The 27,610-nt window shown below is 49.8% G+C and overlaps 1 protein-coding gene across 1 annotated transcript in view; it reads right to left on the bottom strand.

Annotated features, from left to right (window-relative positions):
* The window catches only part of DAB1 (DAB adaptor protein 1), a 274,589-nt gene that overhangs the window by 36,423 nt on the left and 210,556 nt on the right, over positions 1 to 27,610 (bottom strand). Inside the window, exons 6-10 of the mRNA XM_036255869.1 lie at positions 22,779 to 22,910; positions 22,048 to 22,167; positions 21,575 to 21,613; positions 19,945 to 20,010; positions 12,967 to 13,026 (exon numbers count right to left, since the gene is read on the bottom strand). Coding sequence (XP_036111762.1) covers positions 12,967 to 13,026; positions 19,945 to 20,010; positions 21,575 to 21,613; positions 22,048 to 22,167; positions 22,779 to 22,910 — 417 coding nt within the window. The remainder of the gene's footprint in view (positions 1 to 12,966; positions 13,027 to 19,944; positions 20,011 to 21,574; positions 21,614 to 22,047; positions 22,168 to 22,778; positions 22,911 to 27,610) is intronic.

Genomic DNA, 27,610 nt, shown 5'->3' with positions numbered 1-27,610 from the left:
GGAGCACGCAGCAAATCAGAGGACATCACAAATGGAGAGATGTCACAGCAAAGGAAAAAATAGTCAGGAGGGCTCTGCCTGCTGCTCTGACAGCCGTTCCGTGCGAACTGTTTTTCCCTTCCTTCTCTGGAGGAATCGGATTCTACGTGCTCGGGCATTTGTTCCCTTATTCCCTCCTTCGTTCCTGAACCCAGGGCTCAAGGCAGCCAGCGGATGCTTCGCACACTCTTCCTGAGTGCCCACTACGAGCCAGGTGCGGGGCCAGTGTCGGGGAGGCTGGGGACTGTCCCTTCCCCGAGCCGTGACAGTAAGTTAGGGAAACTGGAGGGCACCCCCCCAGGTCAGAGCATGAAGAGCGTTGCCATGGCTACCACACTGCGCATTTTCACAGGGTGCGCACCATGTTCACTGGCGCAAGGCCATTCACAGGGCTGAAGCCAACTCCACTGCAAACAACCAGGCTGAGAATTCTGTTTCTAAGTAAATGGAATGTGACTAGTTTACCCATCTCTTGAGTTTTTCTTTGTTGTCAAATTAGGGAAATATCCATCTCCCAAGACGGTGTGAAGATTACTCTGGATAAGATTTAAGGTAACAGCTTCATTAGCGTGGTGTTTCAACACAGTAAGACCTCCATTAATGTTTGCTTATTTGGGTCAAACACGAAGTCAACAATTCCTAAAGTATCCTTTAGGAATATGGGGATGCTGTGGCACCTATTTGATGGCATTTTGGATGGTTTGCAAATTGCAGAGTTGTAGAATTAGAATAGACTGTAGAGAGCTCTGACCCCACTAAATCCTTTTTTTTTTTCAGATGAAGAAACGGAGGCCTATAACTTTTTCAAAATCATGATGATTTTAGTGGAAAAACCAGGATAAAACTCTTAGTTCCCATGTCCTAGTCTAGTTTTCCTTCCTATGCTACCCAATCACAATTCCCTGCACAGCTGTATAGACCGAGAGGAGACAATACTAAGACAGAGCAGGGCAACCTGACTCAGAGTTTAAACAAGGACACCTAGGACCCCGGGAAAGCTCAGCCAGCTCGCGTGTAAGACAGTGACGGCCGCGGCTAGTCCACCCAGCTCCGAGGATCAGCGGAGATGATGTTCACCAATAAGCTGGACTGGAAGGCAGCCTGAGGGTTTGAAGTCAGAGGAAATCTGGAAGAGTAGTATCCTCAACCATCTCTGCTCGATTGTCCAGCCCACAAACAGTTTGCAACTCTGTGTTATAATCTCAGATGGCCCTTAATAAGCCTCTATATTTCTTCCCCGTCAGGCCTTGGTGCAAGCTATTCCTGTGACTGGCTGCTCTTCCTATCCTCACTCATCACGAGAACTGGAAGACACCCCTTGGGACTTGAGTCTGGTCTTCCCAGCTTCCTCCATACCTCAGGATGAATTCGACGAGCCCCCTCTGGGCACCACACACGTCCAGTTATAATGGCTGATGACCTTCTCTCTTCTCTACTACAGACTATGAACCTGTAGAGACTCTAAGTCCCTCGGATGGGAAACTACATCTTATTCATCTTCAAATTCCTAACATCTAGATAGCCAGTGGCTAGCACACAGAAGGAAATTATATTTAATTGATACATTTAAAAAAACAACAACAGAATAAATGAGTAGATAAATGTGCTTATACAAGAGACCAGAAAACTGAACAGAAAGAGACTTGGTGACAGTAACGGGAGGGGATGGTGGTCCATATGGTGTTTTCAAATGCTCAGCATGTATGTGTGTGCACGCATGTATGCACGCGTGTGCGCGCACACATGCTCGCTCACAGAGATGTGGCATGTGTTATTATAAACTCCAGAAAAGATGTCATATCCACTCTGTCATTTACCTAATGAGGCTCTGAAATGACAGTAATGGTCCTGGTTCTAACTTCAAAGAAATACTAAGGCGATATCTCAGAAAAAGAGTTACAAGAAAAGAGATGGGTTATTCTAGCCCTTCCAATACCTGGATGGCACTTCCACCTGAGTTCTTCAAGTCGTCCGTCAGTGAGACCCTCAGGGGCTCCGGCATGGCAGTCGATCCGAGCATCCTTGCTACCCGAAGTCCAGCCAATCGCTGATCTTCCAATTCCCTGCCTCAGTTGCTAGCAGTTGGGGAAGCAATAGTCTCCCATACCATTTAGCCTCAAATTCATCATGTCCAAAGAACCTTTGATCTCCCCAAACCCATCCTTCCCTTGTCTTCTGATGCCTGTGCAGGGCACCGACTCACATCACGATGCTCCAGCCCCCAGTGTACAAGCTACTCTTAACCTCTCCGTCTCCCACACCCTGGGACCCGATCATTCACTAGCTGCTGCTTCTGCTCCAGACACACTCCAGCTCTGTCTTCCTCTCCCCATCTCCTCTGTGGCATTCCCTCTTGCCTAGACTGCTGTTTCCATTCTCATCCCCTTCAGTGCATCTTCCATAAATATATGTATAATGCAGATCAGGTTCACTGCCCTGCTTAACACCCTGCACTGTCTTTCTCTACACTTGGAATAAAATCTAAACTCCTTACCACTGCCTACAAGACTGTTCAAGCTCGGCTGCTGCCTCTGTCTCAGCTCATCTTCCCTGAGTCTCCTCTTTCCCACCATGCTCTGGGCTTCTCTCTGTGGCTCATGGATCACTAGAACATCCCTGTCCCAAGGCCTTTGCCCTCGTCATTCCATGTTCCTGTCCCATTCTTCATCTGACCGGTGTCTCCTCATGATTCAGACCTCGGCCGAGGTGGCATCTCCTTAGGGAGACCTCACCTCCTCTGTCTAGTTACCTAAATAGAGCAGCAGCCCCCAGCTCTGGCCACATTACCCTGTGTGGTTTTGTGGCTAGCACTCACGCTCTGTTTGTCTATTTACCTGTTTGTTGGCAGCCCTACCCCACAGAATGTGAGCTGGGCAACTGACGAGACCTGGTCTGATGTGTATGGCACCAGGGGCTAGCACAGTGCCTCACGTACATCAGACCCCAGACAGGATTTGTGGAATGGATGAAGGGACGGCTGCTTGAACAGAGCAATGCCTAAGTGACCAGACATTGGTTATAGGAGACTTTCATTATGGCAGAAAATGTAAAATTAAAACGAAAGTGACACTTTGTGCGTACTACTACAGGGACAAGGGAACTCCTGTTTTGACAATAGTGCTCTGGTGTCTGGCTTCTTTCCCTACTGTTCTCTGGTGGTGGACACCCGATATTTGAAGGTCACACAGCTAAGATTCGGTAAGAACCTGCACAGACTCCTCAAGCAGCGATCTCTCTACCCACACGCTTGCCCCATCTCTTCTACGAAAGACCCTTTTCATTTTAAGTAGTCCGTATCTCCTTGGCCAGGGCACAAGTGGTTTGAGAACATTATTTCTAGTTTTGGGAGGTCCATAAAGCCCCCCAAATATACCTATTACCTTTGATCCTTCCCTTTCTCACACCCTGACATCCTAGCATTCATTAAGAAATGGTGATTCTATCTCTAGAATGTATCCCAGGCAGCCATTCTGGTCTGAAGGGGAAGGATGGGGTCAAACAGTAATATTAAAACCTCATCCCTTCTTGGCCAGGCAAGCATCCTGCAGGATAACAACAGCTAGTGCTTAGCTGCAATTTCCTCTGTATGGACCACACACGATTCCCATGTGCTTTGACGTATTCATCCATTTAATTGGCCCAACACATGTAGGCGGGGTTACTGTAATCCTTGCTTTCAGAGGCAGAGACTCAGGCACCTAAGGGTTAATTAAGTTGCCCAGGCCACACAGGTGGTAAATGGTAGAGCTAGGATTTTCCCCACAGTGGGGTACCTGCTCTGAACCAGCTTGCTTCAGTGCTTCTGGGAGAACAAAGGACGTCAGATAACCTGCCTTTGAAGACCAGGGCGAGAGGTGGGGGTTCTGGAAGGAGAACCCCGGGGGCAGTTCTGGAGCCTGCCTGCCACAGTCCACAGGGTCCTCTCAGAGGGTCTCAGCAGACCACACCGAGCCTGCTTTCCCTGGGTAAGGGGGCCAGAACTTCCGAGGCGACAAAGCAACAACAACATAGAAGTAGCCAAAGAAACAAGACTACGAGGCTAAAAATACAGGAAAGGGGGGTGGGGGGAAGCAGAGAGTACTGAGCTGACAGCCAGGAACAGCAGGAAAGAGGGAGGATCCCGGAGACCAGGACAGCTGCCAAGCTGCTGGAGAGAACATGATGACAGGCCAACAGGCCCTACGCCAGGCCCGAGAGCGGAGGTGGCGGACGGACGGAGGGATGGAGGGAGTGAGCGTCACCTTGACGAGGGCCATTCTTTATGCAGAAGTAGAGAGATAAGCATTCACCCCATGACCAGACTTTCCTTTCCTCTCCCCTTAGCATATCAACCTCAATCTTCTCCTCCACAACATGAAAAAAATAATGCTTGTCATGTTAATGAGACCAGATCAACTTAGTCAAGCATCAGAATTCAGCGGGAGAGCTCAATAAATCCCCCTTTATAGATGAAGACCCGAAACCTTACAAAAGCAGGTTTATGGGAGTGGGCCCCAAGAAGCTGTGCTTGGAAAAGCGTCACAAATGACTCCGAGGCAACTCAGTGATGGGGAGTCACTGAGCTGGATACAGCTTGCCCAGCTGCATCCCTGGCCCCCTAACTGCTCAACAAATGTTCATTCCTGGGCTCAAGTCATTGCAAACACAAGGTTTTATGTGGTTTGGGTTGGGACTGTCATATATGTATGTATGTGTGTGTGTGTGTGTGTGTGTGTGTGTGTGTGATTCTCCACAATCATTCATTTATCTCTTTCTCCTTTTTTTTACTAGAGTCTGTTCATTACTCTTCTGCAACCACTAATAACGGCAGTTAGGGAGGAAGAAAGAGCCTCAACATGACGATTTATGCAGAAAACGGAATTACTGTACCAAGAGAGAATGAGTGTCAGCATCCAGGAATATTTATGGGGAAAGTGCATATTATAACTCTGCTCATTAGAGATGCTGTAGTTAAGGTTCTGTGAATATTCATGATCTGTATTAGAGGAATTATGATACACTCATAGCAGCAGCAGTTAACACATACCTCGGACTCACATTTTCTTACCATGCACCAGATCTTCCAGAAACCTGACCGGTGCCCTTGAAGGAGCAAGCGTGCATCAGTGCTCCTGCATCTTGGGGCAGGACCGCGCCTGCTTTGGCACAGGTGGCACTACTGGCAACGAGTTTGAGCATCAAGACAGACAGACACTTCCTGCCTTCTGCTTGAAATCTCACCGTGTTCTGGTCTCGAGACAGCTTGGCCAGCATGAAGAGCACCCAGGAGCTTTGGGTAGGGTGGCCTTCCACCCTGTTCATGCCTGGTGCCTGCTCTAGTTGTTAGTAGGGAACCGCCTTTCACTTTCAAAAGCAGCCCCGTCTGGATGATAAACTAGGTCACCCTAGTTTTAGGGTCAGAGACGGCTGGATTACATTCTCAGTGAGGCCTCTTCTAACTGCGCTAAGTGATTTAACTTCTCTGGTCTTCCATATCCTTTGCAGTACAGCAGGGACCTACGTCTCGTGGTTGTGTGGGACAGTCTCATGAATCGAGTGCCTAGCTCAGTCCCTTGATTGGGTCCTCAACACTTGGTAGCTACAATTGTGTGTTACCCCTACCCCATAGCAAGGCACCCCCTGCAGGTTCAGCCCATCCCAGGCTCCTGAGTTAAACTTGATGTTGTTGCCATTACGGCTTGGGCACGGAGGGCATGGAGAGCTGAAGGCAGTCCAGCCCCTTCCTCTCCACCCGTCTTCCTCCTCCCAGTGGACTAAAAGCAACTAGTGCCTGGGCCAGGACTTCCCCACACTTGATACAGTCCTTTGTCCACATAAGAACTCATAAAAGTAACCATGGCTGACATGCACTGAGTACTCACTATATGTCTGGTGCTGTCAGGTGACACACAGTGTGGGTCAAAGTAGGTCACAGTTGTGAGTATGCAAAACGCAGTTTATTTTTGTCTTATTATTTATTAAGTATGGTATTATTTTCCGTATCGACAACGGTGAGCCTACTTTTGCCCCACCCTATATAATACGTTATCCAAGTCCTCAGAACTCTGAGAGTAGGTATCGTAGTCATTGTCCTCACTTTGCGCGTGAACACACCCAGGCACAGAGAAGTTTCAATCACCCATCCAAGTGTACACAGCTGGTATTTGAGAGAGAAAAATTTCAAGCCCAAGGAGTCTGGCTACAAGGTCCACACTTTTAACTTCAATACCACGTTGCCCACCAAGTACCGAGCACTTATTCTGTGCCAAACGCAACAGGAGTCCTATCTGCTATTTAATCCTCACAAGACCCGGGGAGGTAGGTGTCCGTGTGTTAACTGGTCACGAAGCGGAATCCGAAAGATAAAGCACCTTCCCCGGAGTCGTATGGCTGAGACGCGTACAGCTCCAGCGGACCTCAACGGCATGCTCCGCCTGCGGACTTAGCGCCTCCAAAGAGTGGGCTCGCCTCCTGGGTTCACGAACTCAGTCCCAGGACCACGAGGCCTCTGGCGGGAGTAGTCATGTCAAGGGTCTCCCCGCCTGAGCTCCTCCCACCCATGCAGTGAACAGTGGTTCCACACCACCCCCCTCCCCCATGTCTCCTCCCCGCCAGGAACTTCTGTCCTTCAGAGTGGGCCGGGGAGGCTTGTGCAGGCGTCAACCCGGCTTCTACCACACCGCTCCTTCCCTCCGTTTGTATAGAAGGCTCCCGGGCTCGCTTCCTTTGAATCAAGGTTCCTGGGATTTCTGAAAGGTGTGACTCCCTCCAGGAGACCCCGGGTAGGTGTTTCTGCAGAGGATCTGAGCCATCGTTGTTTTTCTCCCGACGTGAATTTCGCCAACACGCGGCTGAGCCAGCGGCAGAGCAGGCGCCCGCCGTGTGAACTCTGCCCCCTCCACATGAGCATGTGCGGGAAACAGGTTTCAGGAGCTTTCACCATGAGCCATCCACAGCTCTGTTCGATCCCCTTCGTGACAGCTCGGTGTCCCACCGTGCGAGAGAGAGCCAGACGCCGTGTAAAGTGATGACATGACATCGCCCAAAGGGGGTCCGGGGCTGAGAACAGAGATGAAAGGGGTCCGGACCATCTGTGGTAAGACCCTGGAGACAGCGGGTGGAAAGGTGGACGCATGCACTCTCAGGAGCCGGGGACGCACAGCGGCAGGTATGCAAATGCAGCGCAGCAGGAGAGGAGCCGGGGTCAGTCCACTGCCTAGCACCTGACCACCCGAAGCTCGCCTCCTCGGAGGTAGCTTGGACCTCACGTTGGTCACTCCCCCCGCGCCAGCAAGATGTTCCCAGATAAACCCTCAAATTTACTCAAATTTGAGGGTCATCCCCTCAAATTTACTCAAATTTGAGGGTCATCCCCTCAAATTTACTTCTCTCTCTCTGTCTCTCTCTGCAGAGCCCCACCCTCAGTCCAGACCCACGGTGGTCCTCACTTGTCCACCCCTTGATCTCTTTGCCCTCGGACCCTTTCTTGCCGTCTCTCTGCATGACAGGGCTGATCCCCGAGAACTACATTGCCTAGGATCTCTTGCCAACATGCTTCCGTTTAGGTCCGGAGCTGAATGGTGGGCGGAAGGGCGCAGTGGTGGGTTTCTCTCCGGCTCTCCTTCGGCAGTACTCGGGCAGTGGTTGAGTCGCCTCCGTGGTTTTAGTTCCCGCCAGACAGCCCGTCTCTCCAAGGTCCTGGTCCCCGGACAGCTCCCTCTGTGGCCCCAGTACCCACGGGTAATGGGACAGCACACTCAGGACACTTTGTAAATACAGCTAAAAGAAAGCCCACTTACGAAACCTCAAAACCTCAAAATCCTGTCTCATTTGCCAGGATATGTAAGCTTGGATTCACTGCGGTTGCAATAATTATAACTTCTCTACAATGTGGTGCTTAATGAGGAAGTGAAACTGACAAATGTTCAGACTAGATTTAATCCAATGATGTGACATCTTGATCCAGATTTCAAACTGCAGGAAAAACCGAGTGCTGACTTGTGAATGAAAATGTATTTGCCATGGACGACGGGGAGGGGTGGGAACAGTTGTCCAGAGAAATGCTTCACGTTAATAATTGGGTCTCCCTACATCCGCAGCTGGAAAACAGAATTAAATTTAGGGCAAGAAAAACCAACTGGATACTGATTGTTGGGGGAACAGGGTCGCACAAAGAAACACAGGCGTCTGGTGTGTAGGAGACAGACATGGCTGCGCGAGAAGCTTCCTGGTCTTCGGAGATGTGCAGCTTGCACTGAGCCTTGCTCTTTGGAATTCACAAACGCTTGTTCAGTATTGGGGTGATGGGTGATGGCAGCAGTGTGCCAGGCAGGGAGAGAGTTCAGGAATGAGTTGGACATGGGCTGACTCCTGGAGCTCCATCTGAAGGAGGGGAGAGGTGCTCACAGCCAGCGACTGAGGGCTGAGCCTCCTGAGGCCTGGGCTGCTACAAAGACTCACGAACAATGAGTAATGGGTAAGGGGAGCTGAGGCCTAAGTATGGATTCTGATTAGGGTGACAGGGAGATGAAGGGTCTGCATTTTCTTTCATCTTAAAGGCAGCGTGTTTTAGCGGAAACTGAGTCAGAACAAACGTGGGTATAAATTCTGGCTCTGCCACTTACCAGCTTTGTGATCATGGGTGAGTTATGTGACCTCAGGAAGCCTCTGTTTCCTCATGTAAATGACACCTACCTCCCAGGATTGTCGTTACCGAGAGATAAGCCAAGACCAGGACCTAGGCGGTCCATGGCACAGAGCAGACGCTCAATGAAGTCTACCTGCTTCTTCCACAGTTAAGTCAGCTTTGGACTCAGGACATAAAGGCACTGAAGGCCTGGGCTTCACATCTGATCAGGATTTCTATTTCTATTCTCCCAGGGTGGCTCCTTTTCAGAACACAGTGGGAAGAAATTCAGCCCCGATTCCAAGCTCTCCAGAAGGTAACAAAGGAGAAACAGATTTTCCAGGCAGCTACACTATGCCCAACGCTTGCCCAGTGAGATGACTTGGTTATTATGCTTGCTGAACTTCTTTCCATTCTTTCCAGAGGACCACTTCCCAGGGCAATGCCACAACTCACTGCTGCGCACCTCAGAGTGGGTGACTTTAAGTCCAAGGTGATGATGGTGGCAGTAGACACGGGGCCTCGCGGGTATGCGGCTGAGACACTGGGAGCAGGACCGTGGCGAGGTAACTAAACACTAGACATAATGAACATGGGAGCACACGGAATGACAGCAGAGACATCATTCCGAGGTCCACGACATAGGAATCCCTTATCGAGCCATTTCCTGCAGCTTGAATACTCCTAGGGACAGAGACCTCACTCCTCTGAGAGGCCGCACTTTCCTCTGAAAATCAGCCCGGATAGTCTGAAGTTTCTCTCTGCTCTTGAGCCCAGATTTGTCCTCAATTGTTACAAAACTTGGGCCTTTCTCCTAATCATAGGACATTCCATAAGCCAAGTGGAGGCCCTTGCCTGGGGTCCAGGAGAACAGCCCTCACCGGCCCAGGAGATGCTTCCACACAGCCTTGTGGGTCTCACTGGAGCCCCGAGATGTTGGAAGAAGATGGTCACCATTTTCATTCAGGAAAATGAGACCCAGAAAGTCAACGTGATTGACAAAGATCACACCCAGTGTGCGGGGAAAGACTCTCGGGGGGTCTGATCATTCCTTTCAATTACTGAATCCATGTTTCATCAGAAGGGAATTAATGTCAAGTCCAACTTATCAATTTGACAACCTGTGCCCTTTATTTACAACTATGCCAAGGTTTTAAGAATCTCTCTTTTGAAGGCCCCCAAAAGTTATTACTGATAATTAGAAAGTCTTTTATGCCTAACATAACTACATAAAAGACTTTTAAACTGGGCAATTATGAGGTGAAGGATAAAAAAATAGTTTTCAGCCATAAGAATATTGGGAGGGGACCCGAGGGGAGGAGAGAAAAAAAATCACCAAGAGTTTCTCATGTGAAAAATGACATGAACCATACCAAGGCTTAGGTCTATGTCATTGAAACAGTTGACCCCCACAGGAAGTTTCAGCTAAGCTCAGTGTTGTGGGTCTCAAACGGGTGCTTCGCAGCCTGTCTGCACCGCCCACCCAAACACCCACGGTGGAACTGGACACGCTCGAAGGCTAATAGTGCAGAAAGCACTGAGTAATGAATGCAATTATGGGGTGCCTAGCACGCACCTTGCTCTCCACTCAGGAATGTACATTTCTGACGCACCCAAAGAGGCAGGCTACTGGTCCAAAGAACACGACCAGCATTATCAGCTGGCACAAAGGAAGACCACCTGTGTGTCCTCGTTTCTCTGAGATGGACATTGATGATAAATTAATCCACTGAGTGCTACCAAGCATGGACTCAGGAGCCAGGGGGACCTCAGTGATTTGCCTAGAAGACACTCTTTCTCTCTGCCTATTCCGATCCCGGTCCTCTTCAGCGCTTTGCCCAAAGTATACCCTCTTGCTTGAAACCTCCCTGTCTCTCCAGCCATTGAATATTTCCTGCCAGCAAGTATTACTGCCATTGGATTTTGGAGATACAGCCATAAAAACAGACCTGAAGCGTGTATTTCCGGGAGTGACTGGGATTAATCCTGATCTTGGCTCAGAGTCTCTAGGAAAAGGTGGAGGGGAGCACAGCATGACCCTAAGAACAAAGCTGTTCGGAGGAGGGGACACTAAAGGCCCACATGAAAATAAGCAAACAACAGCATCCTACCGTGTTACGTGTGAGAGCAGAACCTGAGCGGGGCCAGTGCAGCGGAGCATCCTAAGGTCATGGGGCCAGAAGGGGTGTGGCAAGGGCCAGGAGGGGCAAGGCAAGGGCCGGGACGAGTGACTGTGAGGGAGGAGAGGAGAGATGGAATGGGCTTTCAGTCTGGACCTGGGGCCAGCTGATCGAAACAAAACTGTGCTCCCCTACCTTGATGCACTGAGCTAGGCGAGACCAGTAAGAAACATGATGATTCTAACTTCTGCCGTGCTAACACTCTGGAATCCCCAAATGTGCTGCCCTACTGAGGCTCTGTCCTCGGGAGAGTGAAGACAAGCCAACGCCTGAGGCTGCAGAGAGGCTCTGGGGTTGATACTGAGGGATCCCACCGGCTTCAAGGTCTACAAAAATCTACACGTGCACATGGTTTGTTGAGGTGAGGAAGAGTCTACCATCAAAATCTGAGATCAGAAACCCCAAGAAGAGTTACTTTAGAAACAGGGACGATTAAAAGTTGTTCCTATACTCAAGGAGCCCACGGACAAGTAGAAGAAACACAAAGCATCATGACAGCCCCCAGCTATGGGCTCTCCCTCTGCACAAGCACTGGGTTGATTCACACACCTGAGCTCATTCAGTCCGAACACAGAAACACTTGGGCAGGTACCAGCATTGACCCCAAAGCCAAGACTTTTAAGGAACCCAAGACCAGTGGCTCACGTGGATACATTGAGAGAGAACAACAGTCCATTGTGACCATGGCAAAGAGGAGTCAGAGGATCCCTGCGGGGCTGATTACAGAGGGGTGGGGAGGGCTTCCCGGAGGAGAGACGTAGTCACCTAGGACACTTGGCAATCCCAGCCCAACGAGAACTGTTTGCTGGTGCGTTGCTTGTACCAGCACCAAATGGAAATGCTCTCATTTCATCTAACCCGTAGCCCCCATTCAGGGTCTTACGTGAATGTCTTCTTTAATCCTCCAAACTACGCTACAAAGTAGGCCTGACTTTGACAGCTGACAACACCAAGGCCTAGAGGTAGGGACCGCTGCTCGGGGACCCATTGGTGGCCAGGATGAGAGCACACCCGGATCTGACTCTGAAGATCAGGCCATTTGTTTGAGGGTTTCCCCAAAGACAGCCAACGCCCTCCCCAGGGCCCTGTGAAGGCAGGACCCAAGGAAGAAGACACTGAGCAGTGGGTAGAGCAACAGGCAGCTGGAGTTCCCCGGACTCCCTGCGTCACAGGCTTGACTTGCGTTTGCCCTTTCGGCTACAGAGCGGAGGAGCCCAGCCGAGGGACCACGGCAGGGATGTTTGGAGCAGAGGTGCCCTGGCGAGTCCTCCAGGGAGACAGGTCTACAGGAGGGAGTCTAGGGGACAGGAAGACCCAGCCAGGGGAAGAGGTGAGCTATTTAAAGTACTTCTGAGAGGTTTAGGCAACTTCCCAATACATACGCTATTTTCTCCTCAAAATAGCCTTGCAAGTTGGAGTCAGTACCCTTTGGTGGATGAGAACACGGAGGCTCGAAGGTCAGGGGAAGCTGTCAGACGTCCCACCGGTGGTCAGAGCAGGAGCTGACGTTCCCACTGCCTCCGTCTGCCTCTCCACCAGAACCCGTGATCTTTACCTGCTGCTTCTAGACTTTCACACGAGTCGAAATCATTCAGGGAAGAGCCGTCCGCACCAGCAGGGGCCTGCAGGACTCGGTGGGCACAGCCGGTTGGAGCCACCACGGGCCTGCGGGGTCCGACACAGCGGTCCTCCGCAAGCCGGCTACGCATGGCCTGATCCAGCCTCTGCCCACTGGCTGGACCCTTGTACACTCCAGGGGGCCCGACTAGTCCTTTTCCCACAGGCCCTCTGAAACTGTCACTTTGAAGCTGGGTGGCTGAAGATCTTCCCAGAACAGACACTGCCCCCTGCTTGACCACGGCTGGAGACTTTGCCATGGACACCCGAAAGCTCGCGTCCCTTGGACACGGTGGTGGGCACAGTCCATCTCACTCCAGCACACGGAGCCGGACCTCCACACGAATCGGCACCCCTTCCTCGCCCCACCCGTCCACCCTCACGCTTCCTTCCGGCTGACCCCCGAGGAGTGCCAGCAGGCCATGTGGGGTGCGACCCTTCCCCAGAAGAGGGGTTCCTTTCCTCGGGGTGTCGGCCTACGACTCCAGGTCACGCGACCTGGCAGTAGAAAGGAGGCATACTTACACTTACAGGTTGACTTTTTGGCACATCATAAACACCTTCCTTCTTTTGGCTGGTGGGAACCTATGGAAAAATCAAATTCGACACAGTCAGAACACTCTGGTGTTCCATTTTGAAAGAACAAAGCAACCAGAACGGAACTCCAAGCTGGCTAAGTGTGAGAGCTGCCCTGAGGTCCCCGGGCCCTGCAGGGGCTGTGGAAGCAGCCGGGGCCTCTCGGGGACCCTGGATAAGGAGCTGGGTGTGTGAACCAGTTAACAGATCTGCAGGGCGTCTCTGCCTTCGGGGCCCCCCAGAATCACAGAACAGGAAGCTGCAAAGACGTCAGCCACCATGTGAAAACCATCCCCATTTCATCGAAGACAAAACCGAGGCCCAGCGAGGTTCTCGGAGTTGCTCTAAGCGAGTATTTAAAACAGTTTGCAGCTCAGCTTACACTGTTCCACCCTAGGGCTGAGAGCCAAGCTATCTGAGGTGTAGCAGGTATCAAGGTCCTAGCACAGAGCACCGCTGCTGCTGGGGTCCTGCGCAAGCACGGGTAATCACCAGAGGCTTTTGTTCAAGACAAGGACCCAGAAAGGGCATGAAGAGCATGAGCCTACACTCCAGAAAAGTAACAAAACAAAAAAACTACCTTATTTAAAACACACACACACACACACACACACACACATCTGTATCTTCTCTCCCTCTTTTCTCTTACTCAGCCATCCGGTCTGGTTGGGCCCCATGGTGACTGTCACACCCTAAGCTGGTCACTTAGCTCCTCTGAGCTACAATCTTATAAAACAGGTGCTGTGGGCTCTGCTTCTCACTCAGAGAATTGTGCGGATCAAATGAGAAAATAGACAGTCAATAATCAAACACAATTAGGCACCATAAGACTGTAAAATGTTAAAATGATAGCTTCTTTTATCATTAACACATTATACACACACACACACATACTCTTTATTATACTAACAACAGTGGATACGGTGAATACTGTTCCCAGTTGTCAATCAAGGGTTTTGTACTGAAATGTTCCAGATTGAAAGTAATCATGAACTGTCATCCCAGCACCTAGCAGGGCTTAGCTCTCACCTCCACCGGAGGGACCAGCCAGCAGCAGTTTCAATGGTGTGATAACATGACTGTCATCAGCCAGGGAGTTCCTGAGGGGCCGGCACAGTGCCTAACACCCAGTGGGCATTCAGTGCGTGTCTGCTGGGCCAATGTTTCACAGAGGAATGTGAGAAATGGTGAGGAAAAAAATACCTTTCAGGCTCGGGCCAGGTAATCACAACATCCTTAGAAAAGTAAGAATGCGTGCTTATTCCTTGAGTTTGTCGTTTTTGCTCCCATTTAACTTAAAATCCTTACACTAACCCTAAGAAGTGGGTATTATATCCTCTACTTTAAATAGTAGAAAGTGAGACTCAGAGATGGTCTGGAAATGTGCCCAAACCCAGCTCTTTCTGGCTACCAAACAAATGTTTACTACTAACAGTGTGCGCTATCATCGATGAGGCCTCTTCTGTGTGCAGGTAACTATTCTAAACATGTGTTTATGTCCATTCCCATGTACGCCCCAGGACCGGACAATCAGGCAAGGATGACAATTGTCCCTGTGTCCAGAGAGGGTGTGCAGGGGCTGAGCAGGGGAGCAGGAGCTGGAGGCCGGGCAGGTTGCCCCTTAGCTCCCATACTACACGGAGAGCGGTATCTGGCCCCTGTTCCCGCCGGTCCCGCCGGGGGCTTCTTTTTCTCTGACATCACATTCCACACTCCCAGCAGCCCGTGCACATTCTTGTGGAAAACGAGGCTGTGTGTGAGCACGTGCAAAGATGCACCCCAGAGCTGCTCTTGCAAACCTGGTTTCAGGGAGCCAATGAAGAACGCGGTTTCTCTGCTCTGATACCTGGGCTTCGTCTGAAAGGAATCCTCGAAGAAGCCCAGCGTCCTGGTTAGTCCGATAAATCACCAGGCCTCACTTTACGTCTCCTCTCTCGCCCTTTCCTGAGCTACACGGACAGCGTGTCCGTCCCCTGTATTTCACTGCTCAGTGTGGGAAAACCGAACCAACTCCGACTCCATGATCCCTGCAAACGGAGGGAAGGCGGTGGGATGGGTGAACCCAAACTTGCATAATTGAAGAAGGCTTTTCTGCTCGGCTCTCCCATGGGTGAGATATTAATGTGCCTGTTTGTCCTTTAAGATTTATCTCCGTCGGGACATCTCGGGAGCCTTGCCTGACTGTCCGGTCTGAGTTTGAGCCCTTCTCGGTACTCCTGTAGCCTCTGGTGCGCCCTTTCATTAAAACATAAAAGTTGCCAGGTACCAACTGTGTCACGCACCACGCTTTGCCTGGAACCATGAGGGAAAACCAGAAGGATGTGGCCCCTGACTGCCCAGAGCTGTTGTCCTGCTGGGGAGCTGGAAGAGAAACCAGGCTGCTACAGTGGAGGGGACCACCTATGCAGGACTTGTGAGACTGCAGGGCAGCTGCCTGGTCCTCCCCCGCCCCCCTCCCCCGCTCTGCCAGCTCGCAGAGGCCAGGGCACATCTCCTATCCTTGCTCTCCCACTGTAAATGCCGCTTGAACACGAAGCGTCGAAGCCTCAAGCTCTGACCACGTGTGTGCTGAGGGCAGGGCACTGGCAGCGGTGCTGAGGGATGAGGACCAGTTCAGTGGTGCGATGCTGTACAGGAAAGCAGCTCTGGATGTAGAGGACGCGGGAGATCTGGTTCCTAATTCTGCTCTGCCACAGGCTGTGACCTCAGGAGTCACTGGTTCTCCGAGCTCAGTTTCCTCACCTGGTGTTGTGAGCATCCAAGGGGTTGCCTATAAGTCCTGGAGGGTGGGGACCATGCCGTGGTCACTATTACATCCCCATGGACCCAGCACTCGCTAAGTGCTCGATACAGAATTATGATTTTATTTAATTTTTAAATGTGTTTTTATTCATTTTTTAGAGAGAGAAACATCGATGTGAAAGAGAAATATCAATTGGCTGCCTCCTGCACAACCCCCACCAGGGATCGAGCCTGCAACCCGGGCCTGTGCCCTGACTGGGAATCGAACCAGGACCTCTCAGTCCATGGGACGAAGAAGCACAGGGCTCAAATTACTTTTTAAATGAACAAGTTAACAGATGTGAAATGACTCTAAGAACTGCCTCTTCAGTACTCTACATACAGAGACACTTTCAGTTCGGCAACACATTACTAGCGTGGAGAGGCAGTCTGAGGCCTGTGTGACATGGGACCAGAGACTTCTCATTTTAAAATACTGAAACTTGGCACAGCGCGGGTGACTGAAGATGACTTCTGCGTGAGCACGACTGGGAATTCCGCAGAGGATGCTGCGATGTCACGCACGCACGCGGCTTACTAAGAAGCGAAAGAACTCAGTTTAGAATCACAGGCTCTGGCCTGGGACCCGGCACTTACATGGGAGCACGTGACTTTCTCACACTGAGAATGACAGTCCTTGTGACAGTCACGATGACGGTCATCCCAGCTGTTCTGATCTCACCGAAGGAACCGAAGGGTCGAAACTGAGTGAGGTGTAAAACCGCTTTTCAACCGCGAGGCTCCGTGTGGTTTGAAGGGGCACCTGCTACCTTTTCCTAGGCGTGCCAAGGGAAGGGCAATTACTCGTATTAATACTGTTTGGAAAATGAGGCTGATGAACCCCCAAGAGAGGCTACGTTTGCTCAAGGGCCTCCGTCTCCCTCAGGCTGCAGTTACAGTGCGAAGTCGGGAGCGGCCGCAGCCTTCTGCTGGGCTCCCTGACCAGACAGGGTGAGGGAGCCAAGCTCTCTGCCCGCTCACTGTCCTCCTCAGACTCCCCGGGCAGCAGCAGGTGCTGGGGACGGAACGGACATTTACCCGGAAACCGTGAGGTCCCAAGTGCCGCCCGTCTGCTTCACATCTTCCCGTCACTTCTAGAAGCAGACACTATCCCGCCCCTAGTTGACAGCTCAGGAAATTGACATACAAAAGTTATGTACTCGCTCGAGGTCATAAAATACTTAAAGGATTAGGACCCAGGTCCCTTGACCTCATTCCAGAAAACAGATGGCATGAAATCCGAGTCCAAGCTGGGCCAAGCTGCGGGGTAAAACAGTGATGGAACACGGGAGGCCCTTAAAATACGAGGCTCCTAGAAACAGCTCCCGAAAAGCCCAGCCACCCCTTCAGGCCCAAGAGTTTATCTCGTGTTAAGCCAACTGAGGCCTAGCCTGGCCACTGCGAAAGGGGAAAACAGCGACCCGAGATCTTTGCAATAACCTTCCTGTTAACGAGGGGTGGACAGGAAGGTCCGGAGGTCAGAACGGTCACACAAGTGTGATTTCTAGATAGTGACTTGAAATGTGTACAGATCTGATTGTGCAACTGGGCATCAGCATATTCTGAACTGAAAGGGACTCAGGATTAATCTCTTCATGCACAGAAGTCAGAGAGACAAGGATGCCTCTCGTCGCTCGGTGACTTCGCGGGTTTCTCTCCTCTGTAATGTGGACACGACGGTTCGGGCCACATAGGGCTGTGATGAGGGATACTACGATACTGCATATGAATCCTCGTTCACAGAGTGGCCCACAGTCAGCACTCAGCGTGTTACCAAAACCACACACAGACACACCGTTCCTCGGGGTCCCGTTGCCCCGTAAAGCAAGCCAACATGCTCCTCTAAAGAATCTCAGGCCTTTGCTGAGGCAACGGGCAGAAAGGGGCATTGCCTGAGAGGCGCCTCAGTCTCATCGACCCATTTTACAGGTGAGTGAACTGCGGCCGGAGGAGGAAAGGAATCGGACACGGTGCGATAATGGCCGAGTCAGTAGCACCTGTACTAAGATCCCAAGTCCACACATGGTGGACTCAGTGTGTGACCCAGAGGAAGCCTATTCTGTGCTTTCTCCATGTGAGCTTGTTTCATTTTCATGCCAACATGTGACTGAGGGAGAAATTGTTCCCCAATTTTGTCATCGGGGGAACTGAGTCTCTGAGAAGGCAAGTACCTTGCCCACTACCACTCAGCCAAAGGTGGCTGGTGACAGAGCCAGAACCAGAACCCAGTTCTCCACTGGTCTACAACCCCTTTCCCCCCAGCCCCCCACAGGGTACAACAGAAGTCCTCCCAACTACAACCAAGTCTGAATTCAGAAACCTCTTATATCGAAGGGTCTATTATTTTGAAAGGTGCTCTCTACATTGTGCATATGTACCACAGCTTTCTCATCCACTCATTTACTGATGGGGTCTGGGTGAGAAAGGTGAAGGGGTTGAGAAAGACAGATTGGTAGCCACAGAATAGTCATGGGGATGCAGAGTACAGCATAGGAAATTCAGCCACTGATGTTGTAATAACTATGTATGGCACCAGGTGGGTACTGGACATATCAGGGGACCACTCTGTAAAGTATATGATTATCTAACCACTATGCTGTACCCCTGAAACTAATACAGAATAATACTGAATGCAAACTGTAACTGATACAGAAAAATACATAAAAAGGGCTCTCTCTTCAGAGGAATACTGGTGAATGGTTCCTTTGGCCTCATATGCAGACACTGTGAGGTTGTACTTCAAAATCTGTTTGAAGACAGAAAGTTTGTCAATGATGATTTTACACAAAGCCCCGAGGCACAGCCTCGCATGGACTCCCATCCAGACAGATGTGGTGGACAGAAATACAACGTGGGCATTAAGGTGCTGCCCCTACACAGCTGAAAATCTGCATCTAACTTTTCACTCCCCCAAAACGTAGTTGTCCCTGGGTATTCACTGGGAATCAGTTTCAGGACACCTCCTCTCCCACAGTGGACACCAAAACTGGTGGATGCTCAAGCCCCCGACCTGAAATGGCACAGATCAAGGCATCTAGTCAGCCCTCTGCAAACAGTGCAGGTATTTATTGAAAGAAATCCACATTAAGGGGGCCCATGTCGTTGAAACCCATCTGTTCAAGGGTCAACTGTGCTTAGATTATTATTCCACGGGGCTGGTTTACGCCAAGCTGCTAAGACGCTAACATTGCACTTTGGTCATTTAGAAATCTGTACATTTGATAGAAACTGAAAATGTTTTATTTTTATTACACAAGTAATGTGTGCCCAAGGCAAAATAACAGACCACACAACTAAGTAAATTAAGAGAATTAAAATCACTTATGAAAATACATTCCACATTCTTATTTCTCTTCATGTTTATATTCAAAGGAGGACTAAAATTCTAGTTGGTGACAAATTGGAGGCCGTCCTGTTTGAGTGACGTGTTGCTGGCTGCAATTTCCCAAACTCTGACGGGAAAGCAGGGGACGAGTGGGAGCTTTGGCTTCACACACTCGCCTGGGTTTGATCTCAGCTCCAAATAGCTGTACGGCCCCCAGAAAGCTGCTCAACTTCTCTGAGTCCCAGCTTCCCCGGTAAAAGTGGGATTCAGCTGCCGACTCAATGCACCACGTGTGAGGATGAAACGAGATAAAAGTGTGTGCGTGGTTTTCCACATAAGCAAACCTTTAAGAACGTGAGTTGACCTTCCCTGCAGAAGGGGTAAAATCTTTCCTCAGTGAATTTTCCTATTATTGTTTTCAAGTGCCAGTTTTGACTGCGTACTTCATTTTTAGGAGTGTGGTCAGCTTTTCAAAGAGATTCGATGAGCACATTTTTTTGAGAAACAAAGGACCCTGTTATATTATGGAGAACAACCCCTCCAATGGATTCCTTTAGTGAAATGGAGTATTTGATTTCGGGGTCAAGTGAAAATTGTTAAGAACCATTAAAAGTTAAAACACTGTACCGAACCGGCCGTCCACCATTCTGTCGGGCATGAAAACGACTGGTAAGTTGGAGGGAGCTGGCAGGCAGTTCTGGGGAGGTTCAGACAGCCCAGGGTGACCAGGGGGCGTGTGAGGGGACAGCCCTTGTCCTTCAGACCCAGCAGAGCATGTACTGGTAGAGGCGCAACGCTAAGAGAGAGAAGTGATTTTATACCTGATAAATGTTTTCTTCCGTTTCGGGGTCACGGATTGGCTCGTGTCCAGCCTCAAACACAATGTACTATTATGCCACGGCCAGAGAGGAAAGGTCAGAGGGAAAAGAAAGGGAGAAAAAAAAAGCATTTGGAATTCAAGGTACAAATCACAGTGAGCATTAAAGAAACAGGCACAAGAGAAAATATCTTAGAGAACACTGAAGTATTGCAATACCAGTGGGCCTCGCGCATTTCTGCCTTTTCTAAGGAAAACCGCCACTGCCTGGCAGCTAGTCCTTCCTGGTGGTTGCAGGGGTCCAGTATTCTCTCTGGAGATATAACCTCCTCATGCAATGGCACTGCTCTTGGTCATGTCTGCTTGGCCAGCACCGCTGAGTGGGAATGATGTCTCCTGGGAACACCTGGACCCCACCTTCGCAAATGCTGGGTCCCAGTGGTCACCCCCTTCACTCCTCAAGGCTCAGTTTCCTAAGCCAATGTTGGAGTGCTCAGAAGCCCCAAACTCCTTCATCCCATAAATATTGCCTTAATTACCATCTTAGCTTTAAATACTGGACATCGAACTGTCCGTGGGCATGCTTCTGACTCTAAAGGGCCGGGCCACTTCAAAAGGGCCAGCATTCTTCATTCTCCGCCAGCCAGCCAGCCGGGGCTGAGCTCACGCGGCAAACACACCCTGCCTCAGCCCTGCCAAGCGAGGGCCGGCGTCAGTGCCCCTTGGGCTTCTGGTCGCCTTAGATGCTGCATGCTTTTCCCAATGCAGGTTTCCATACGGTCTTACCGTTTGAATCCATATTATTTAATCCTGTCATAGCAGCTCTCTGTGTGAAAATATGCACTCGCATATATGTATATGGGACCCATCTATGACCCATGTGCGTCCCAGTTAGAAATAAGAGCTTCAGGTTTTCTTTTATGTCCAACAAGCCCATTTTGGGGCTTCTCTCTCTCCTTGAGACTAAGCACGGGGAACGAGAGGGCGAGGCCCCCTCTGCCCTTTTCTTCTGCATCTGCTTGAACAGAGCACACACCTGAGCCCAAGAGAAGGCATCTCTCTAGCACACCTGGGCGCCGACCTTGAAGAGAGTGCAGAGAAAGGTCCTGGGATGTCCCTGGGATCTCCCGCCCCCTCCTCACGACAGCCCCTGTGGCATGAGCCAGCTAATCAGAGGGCAGCCTGGCCGACGGGGGCTCGAGAGACGTCTCCTCACAGCCTTTCTAGGGCTTACAAACCATCCTTCGGGTTTGTGTTCAAATGTCGTCAAAATGTCAGCCCCCTTCTCCACTATTAACTCCGACACACCACCTCATTATTCCGTCTCTCTCGTGAACTCAGAATAGTCAAGAGACTCGGGCAAACGTGCAACTCCAGGCTCAGACCGTGGAGGGGCTGAGGCAGGGGCAAGAAAGGGGAAGCGCATCTCCAAGCCCCACGTCACCGCTGCTGGCCAGACTTCTGCCCGGCTTCATGGAAACTCGCTCCTGAGGGGCTGGCAGCCCGCACCCTCAGATAGCACCTTGGTCCCTCTCCAGGCCCTGCAGACAGGGGGTGCTTCGGGTCTCGGGCATAATGTCCATACCACAGGCCTAGCCATGTCTCGCCCTAAAACCCCGACTGTCAGAAATTACCTGGTACACAGGATCTTCCACATCCTCTTCCAGAATTGTCTACAGCAGAGTGAGGGTAGGGAGCGTGCAAAGCAGAGGATATAAAGGAGAGGTGTGAGACCGTATTCAGAAGTTACAGCACAGCAAAGAAACCAGCTCTGCGGAGGACAGGCTGGTGGGTCATTTGGTAGAAAACAGAAAAAAACATCAAAACCCTGTAGCCACCCCCACCCCACTGTCACAACAGCAAAAGCGTTCCTCTCCTTGTCCTCCCCCAAAATCTTCCTCTGGATTCAAGATTTCACTTTCCCTGACATGTCTCGAATTTCAGAGAATAAGGGATCATTTCTCGCCTTTGTGCCTGTAATTTACATGGTAACCTTTCATCTTGATTTCTCTTTGGCAGCAGCGGAGAAGCCCTGACTGTCAGTTTTCGCGTCTGTTTATTTTAAGCCTCATCTGTCTCCAGGGCCGGGATCAATTCACAGGTATACCTGATACACAGCTTGTTCACACTGCTTATCCTTTTGTGCCTTTTTTTCCAATTCTTCTCTTTGCTTCAATTCATAAATAAGTTGAAAGAGATCTCTCAGGTCCAGGATAACAGGTTCAGCCTGGAGTGAAAGGCGGTAGAAGGCATTAGTGAGGGAATGTGGCTGAGCTGCAGAGACGCATTTTCGTGTTTCCTGGCTGCAGCCCACAGTTCTTCCTTCTGCTATTAAACGAAAAGCATTCTGTCCTTAATTAATTCTACCTCGTTTATACTGCTTTAGCAAATTGCATCTAGGCTAAAGTTCATTTCTCCAACTAATTATATTTGTAAATTCATAATAATCATAGGCATAAAAGGCAATGCTTTTATTTATTAGTCATTTTGGATACAATAAAATTAGGGTAGGCCTTATGCAAAGTAGCTATTTGTTTTCTCTTATTTTCTTTTTAAATGAGGCTATGAACACAAGGAAACTTATTTGTAAACTGTGCCTCCATCCAGCTTAATCAGAAAGGAAAATAATTAGTCCTTGCGAAATACCCATTAGAAGAACAACGTGGGCAGGAGCGTGTTTCCCTGCTTCGAGGCTGTTTCTCTTTTCTAGATGGGCACCTCAGCATCAGCCTCGCTTGGTCACACGGCCGAGAGGGCGTGCAGGGACCAGCAGGGGGACTGTACTCTCTGGCCCCCGGAGTCAGGAGGGAAGGCGCCCTCCTGGGATGGGGTACTCACCGCCTGGGCTGTTTTGATGGCCACAAATCTGTGATTCCCTTCCTTGCCACACACGTAGCCAAAGGCCCGGTGATCTGTGATGTCCTTGGCGATGTAGGAAATTTCGTGAACAGCATGATGATGCTGAAGGGCCTGGGAGAGACAAAAGGAAGAGCATATTTCAGGCGACTTTCCCTTCGAGCTGTTAATCAATAAGAGATGTGTTTCAGCTACGTGCGAACAGGCCCGAAGGGCTTTGGAAAAGCTGTTTGGTCCAGATGGAAGGAAACAGAGTTGTGCCTGCCCTTGAGAGATGGCGGCTCCCCTCCCAGGTCTCGGTGCTGTGACCAGAGAGAAACAGGACTGCTCATATCCCGACTGCGCGTCTGTGGCGGTGGCTCCTTCAGCCTGCCAGAGCCAGGCAGCTTCATTCAGCGGTGGAGGCTTCTGCTACATCTTTCCTCATGACACAGCCCCGTCTAAGTTCTGGCTTGCTATTTAACACACTCACATACCGGCCGTGGCGGAAGATGTTCACTGTACGACCACAGGGGGAGCCATTCACAATCATAAAACCGTGCCTTGGCACAGTGACCACGATTTTCTGACAGATGGTGACTGAGCGTCTTGAGGAATAAACCCCTTCCTCTAACTTGTCCAAAGTCATCATTTGGGCTAGAGGTGGGGTCCCCCATATCTCTGAGGCTGTTCATGAGTTGGTCTCCCTGTCTGCAATGCCCACTGTTTTATTCACTTGCTTGAATCTTATTCCTCTTACAAAGGCCGTTTGAAATAGCACTGCCTCTGTGAAGCCTCCCTTGAACAAGGCTTGACTTCCCTCTCCCTGCAGAAATAAGTCCTCCCTTCTGTATTTCCATGGATGTCAGTCTCCAGCAAGAGTGAAACCCTGATGGACTCCTCGCACACAGCTCCCTGGGCCTGCTTTCCCAGACCGTCCCTCTCTGATGCAGTGGCCTGGTCCCTCGTCTGTCTTCCCCACCAGGCTGTCCTCCTTATCTCTGTCGTCCCAGCACCTGGCACTGTGCCTGGCCCATAGTTGTTGAAGAAGGTACATTGGGATAGCTGATCAGGAATCTGAACATCTTTTGAAACTGGCCTCCCTGCCTTTATTATCTAAAGCTTCAACAAATAATGTTCACCATCCTGTTGGTGATAGCAATCTTTACAACCCTTTTTCTACTAAATGTACTTAAAGAAACCCTCATTAAACAGTACTCTGCAAAGGGTTATGTATGCATCTGGGCATTATATAATCTATTTAAAATGCTTATAACTTTAGGGCCTTTCCATTTTCCTGGCTATTCAGAAGCTTGGATTCTAGCCTCTGTGTGCACATAAGGCATTCACTGCATCTCTCTGGACCTCAGTTCCTTCTTCTATCAAATGAGAGGTTTGTATCAGATCAGTGACTCCTAATCCATAGCCCTGGATCTACTGGGGTCATTAAAGGTAATAAAAAGAGCCCTCAAGCAATTTTCCACATTTAAAAAAGCGAAACAGAAATTCATAATTATCCCTAATAAGACTACATAATTCATTGTGCATGCAAATGAGAATGCCAAGTTTATTTGGAATTGTATCAGGTTACTGCTGTATTCTGGAGCTAATCTTTGGGCAGATTGTCTGTGGAAATTCATTATGGGTTCAAATACTTCAAATGGGAAAGTGCATGATTATCAATGCATTCTTTGGTGGACAAAATCCTCCTTACTGAGTCCATGGAGGGAGGGAGACATGGAACACAATGAAATAAACTATGAAAACACTGGGAACCGCTGGAGTCGATTTCTCTAAGGTCTTGTTCCATCTTCCCGGATCTGTTAGCCTTTAGAACCTCACACCACGCAGCCAGGCTCTGAGGACAGTGGGCATCTGCTTCTCTCGATGGTCACCACCTTAGTTGTGGACCACTGGCCCTGGCCTAAAACATCCATTCCCAGGCTGCTGCCATCCTTCTTAGCTTCTGACACGATGAGTCATCCCTGCAGAATTTGCTGCCATGCCTTAGCCTCCCAGAGTCCGATCATTCGCTAACCTCTCTACTCCCCTTGGAACTCGCCCTTTAGCTTCATGCCCTGTCCAGGCTGCCCACTGCCCACTGGACGTCATGCTTGGAGAGCGTTGTCAGTGCCCAGTATCCCTAGCCGCTCCAGTGGGCATAACTAGAATTCTAGTGGGTTTCCACCCAAATAAGGTTGGTTAAGAAGGAAGTGTTTGTTAATAGAATAATCAGGATCTGTTCATTCCTGTTTTCTTAAGAGCACATAGTTAGCCAGCAGAGGAAAACGGCTCAAAGAGCGGTCGCTTTTTCATGGCGTTAATGATGTAAAATTGATGAGACTTATATTCACTCTACATGGGGGTATTGATTTATAGGCTTTTGTGAGCTCCAATGGTAGGCAGCAGGGGAAGGGGGAGACAAAGACTTTCTCCTTTCCCTTTCCTGAAAGTACTTCTCTCTCTGCGTAATGTGGGAAATGTTATCCGTGGCTCCTATTAAATCAAAGTTTGACGACAGTGCCTTATTGATTGCCAAGTGGAATATTGCTCGAAAATTAAACTGCGATTAGAAGTCTTCCTGGTGGAATTAGACTTGACGATGATTGTGCGAGGGTAAAATATCACCTACGATGCAAGACAGCAGATGGAGATGTTGTAATTTATCTGAGAATCCTCATTAAGTGTTTTAAAATCAAAACATTTTAATGCCGATGATACCTAATAGTGCGCTGCAGAGTGTAGCTGTGTGTGTGCATACGTGCTTAAAGATATCTGTAACAGTGTCTGTCCCAGAGTTGATTTTATGACATGTTCAAAAGGATTGCTGGGAAAGTGGCTCATTCATTTGGAAACTAAGAGTCAGTGAGGGGATATGTCTCCACCCTGCAATCTTAACGGTGCAGGTATAATATAGATACTCAGAAATATAAATACAGTAGAATCCTGCTAATCCCACAGACGTATTATCGCATTCATCTTGGCAACTCAGAGGATCTTACAAATACTTGTTCACTGAGCCTCAAAATTGCTCCCGGTCTTCCAGTAGATTTTATCAACACAAGACAGTTGGAGCCATAAACATCACCAAATTCAACTCTGAGTTTATTCATAAAAGGATTGAGGGTCAGAGAGAATTCTGGCAGGACCAGTACCAACCCCAGGTCCTGTTCTCCCTTCTCAGGATGACAAAGATTGAAAAAAGGAGACAAAATTGTATAGAATCACGGTCTCCTTCCTTTAGGTCCCTAGTCCAACAAGAAAACCACGACCCCCGATGGGCTGGGGTGAGGAAGGGGACTGAGTGCTGGGTAGGGAAGCAGAACCGATGCTGTTCTGATTCCAGCCGGTATGTGAGGTCAGAGAGGGTCACAAGTCTGGTTTGGGTAAAGGCTAGCTATAAGGGCCCCAAAGGAAAAGGGGAAGTCATCATGCTCTGGAGCTAGGTCATCGGTGGTATGCGCTGAGCAGCCAAGACGGGAAAGGTGAGATCGGAGATACAGACTGCTTCCTCCCAGGGTTCCCGGGGAGCTCCTGGGCCTTGGGGAAGGCGGGCTGAAGTGGCAGGGGGTGGGGGTGGAGGAAAGACACATTCTGGTTGTCCTTATTCCACATTTATTTTGGAAAACAATTTTTGTCTCGGAAAATCTTAGTCTAGGTATTAAAGCACTGCCCCAAATCAAAGCGGTGTCTGGTTTTACAAATAGAGGCTTCAAGCCCTGGCCAGTTTGGCTCAGCGGTTAGTGTTGGCCTGTGGACGGAGGGTTGTGGGTTTGATTCTGGTCAAGGGCATGTCCCTGGCTTGGTGGTTCGGTCCCAGGCCTTGGTGGGGGTCATGCGGGAGGCAAACAATCGATGTGTCTCTCTCATATTGATGTTTCTTCTCTTTTTCTCTCTCCCTCCCTCCCTTCCACTCTATCTAAATATCAAAGGGAAAAATATCCTTGGGTGAGGATTAACAAAACAAAACAGAGGCTTTAAGCCCTGGCTGGTGTGGCTGAGTTGGTTGGAACATTGTCCCATACACTACAAGTTTTTGGGTTCAATTCCCTGTCAGGGCACATGCCAGGGTTGCGGGCTCCATCCCAGGTAGGGGGCACGCAGGACGCAGCCGATCCATGTTTGGCTCTCATGTCAATGTTTCTCTCTCTCTCTCTCTTCCTCCCTCTCTAAAATACCAATTAAAAGTTAAAAATGGGGGGGGGAGGGCTTTCAAGAACACGCTACCTCTGCCACAGCTTCATCTATTCCTCCCATTCAGAACCCTCTTCATTACAGTGTGGGTGAAAGTTTTCACTGAACATTTCCAAGGACGATTCAGAGATCAAGCTCCTCAATCCTTCCTTTCTCTGACCGTCCTTTCTCAGCCACAGATAATCTGAAGAACTCATCACTCACACTGTGGGTCTGCACCTTCCCACCTCTGTGCCATTGGTCACGTTGGTTTCGCTGCTGATTTTGCTCTTCATCCCTGACTCACACACTTCATCGATTCCACATAAACTAGATCACATCAACTTCAAGGCCTTGCTCCAACATCCTGCTCATCCAAGGAACCTTCCCTGACTGTCCCATTTCCCTTCGTCATAATGCCTGCCCCTAGAACTCACGGCATTGTATTTGTTCTCCTAGCTAGGATGTTTCGCACTTCTTAATTTGGTTTCACATTCATCCATTCATCCAGTTACTCACCCCATGCGTATTGAGCACCTGTTATGTTTCAGGTCTCACACTAAGTGCTACATCTATCCAGATGATTAAAACACAGTCCCTTCCAGGACCTCGAAATCACATAACACAGGGAGACAAGGACACTGCCAACCACACTATAACAA

This window comes from Molossus molossus, unplaced genomic scaffold (genome assembly GCF_014108415.1).
Source record: "Molossus molossus isolate mMolMol1 unplaced genomic scaffold, mMolMol1.p scaffold_m16_p_12, whole genome shotgun sequence".
NCBI lineage: Eukaryota > Metazoa > Chordata > Mammalia > Chiroptera > Molossidae > Molossus > Molossus molossus.
The sequence above is the reverse complement of the archived record's forward strand: the minus strand, read 5'-3'. Positions and strand labels throughout refer to the sequence as shown.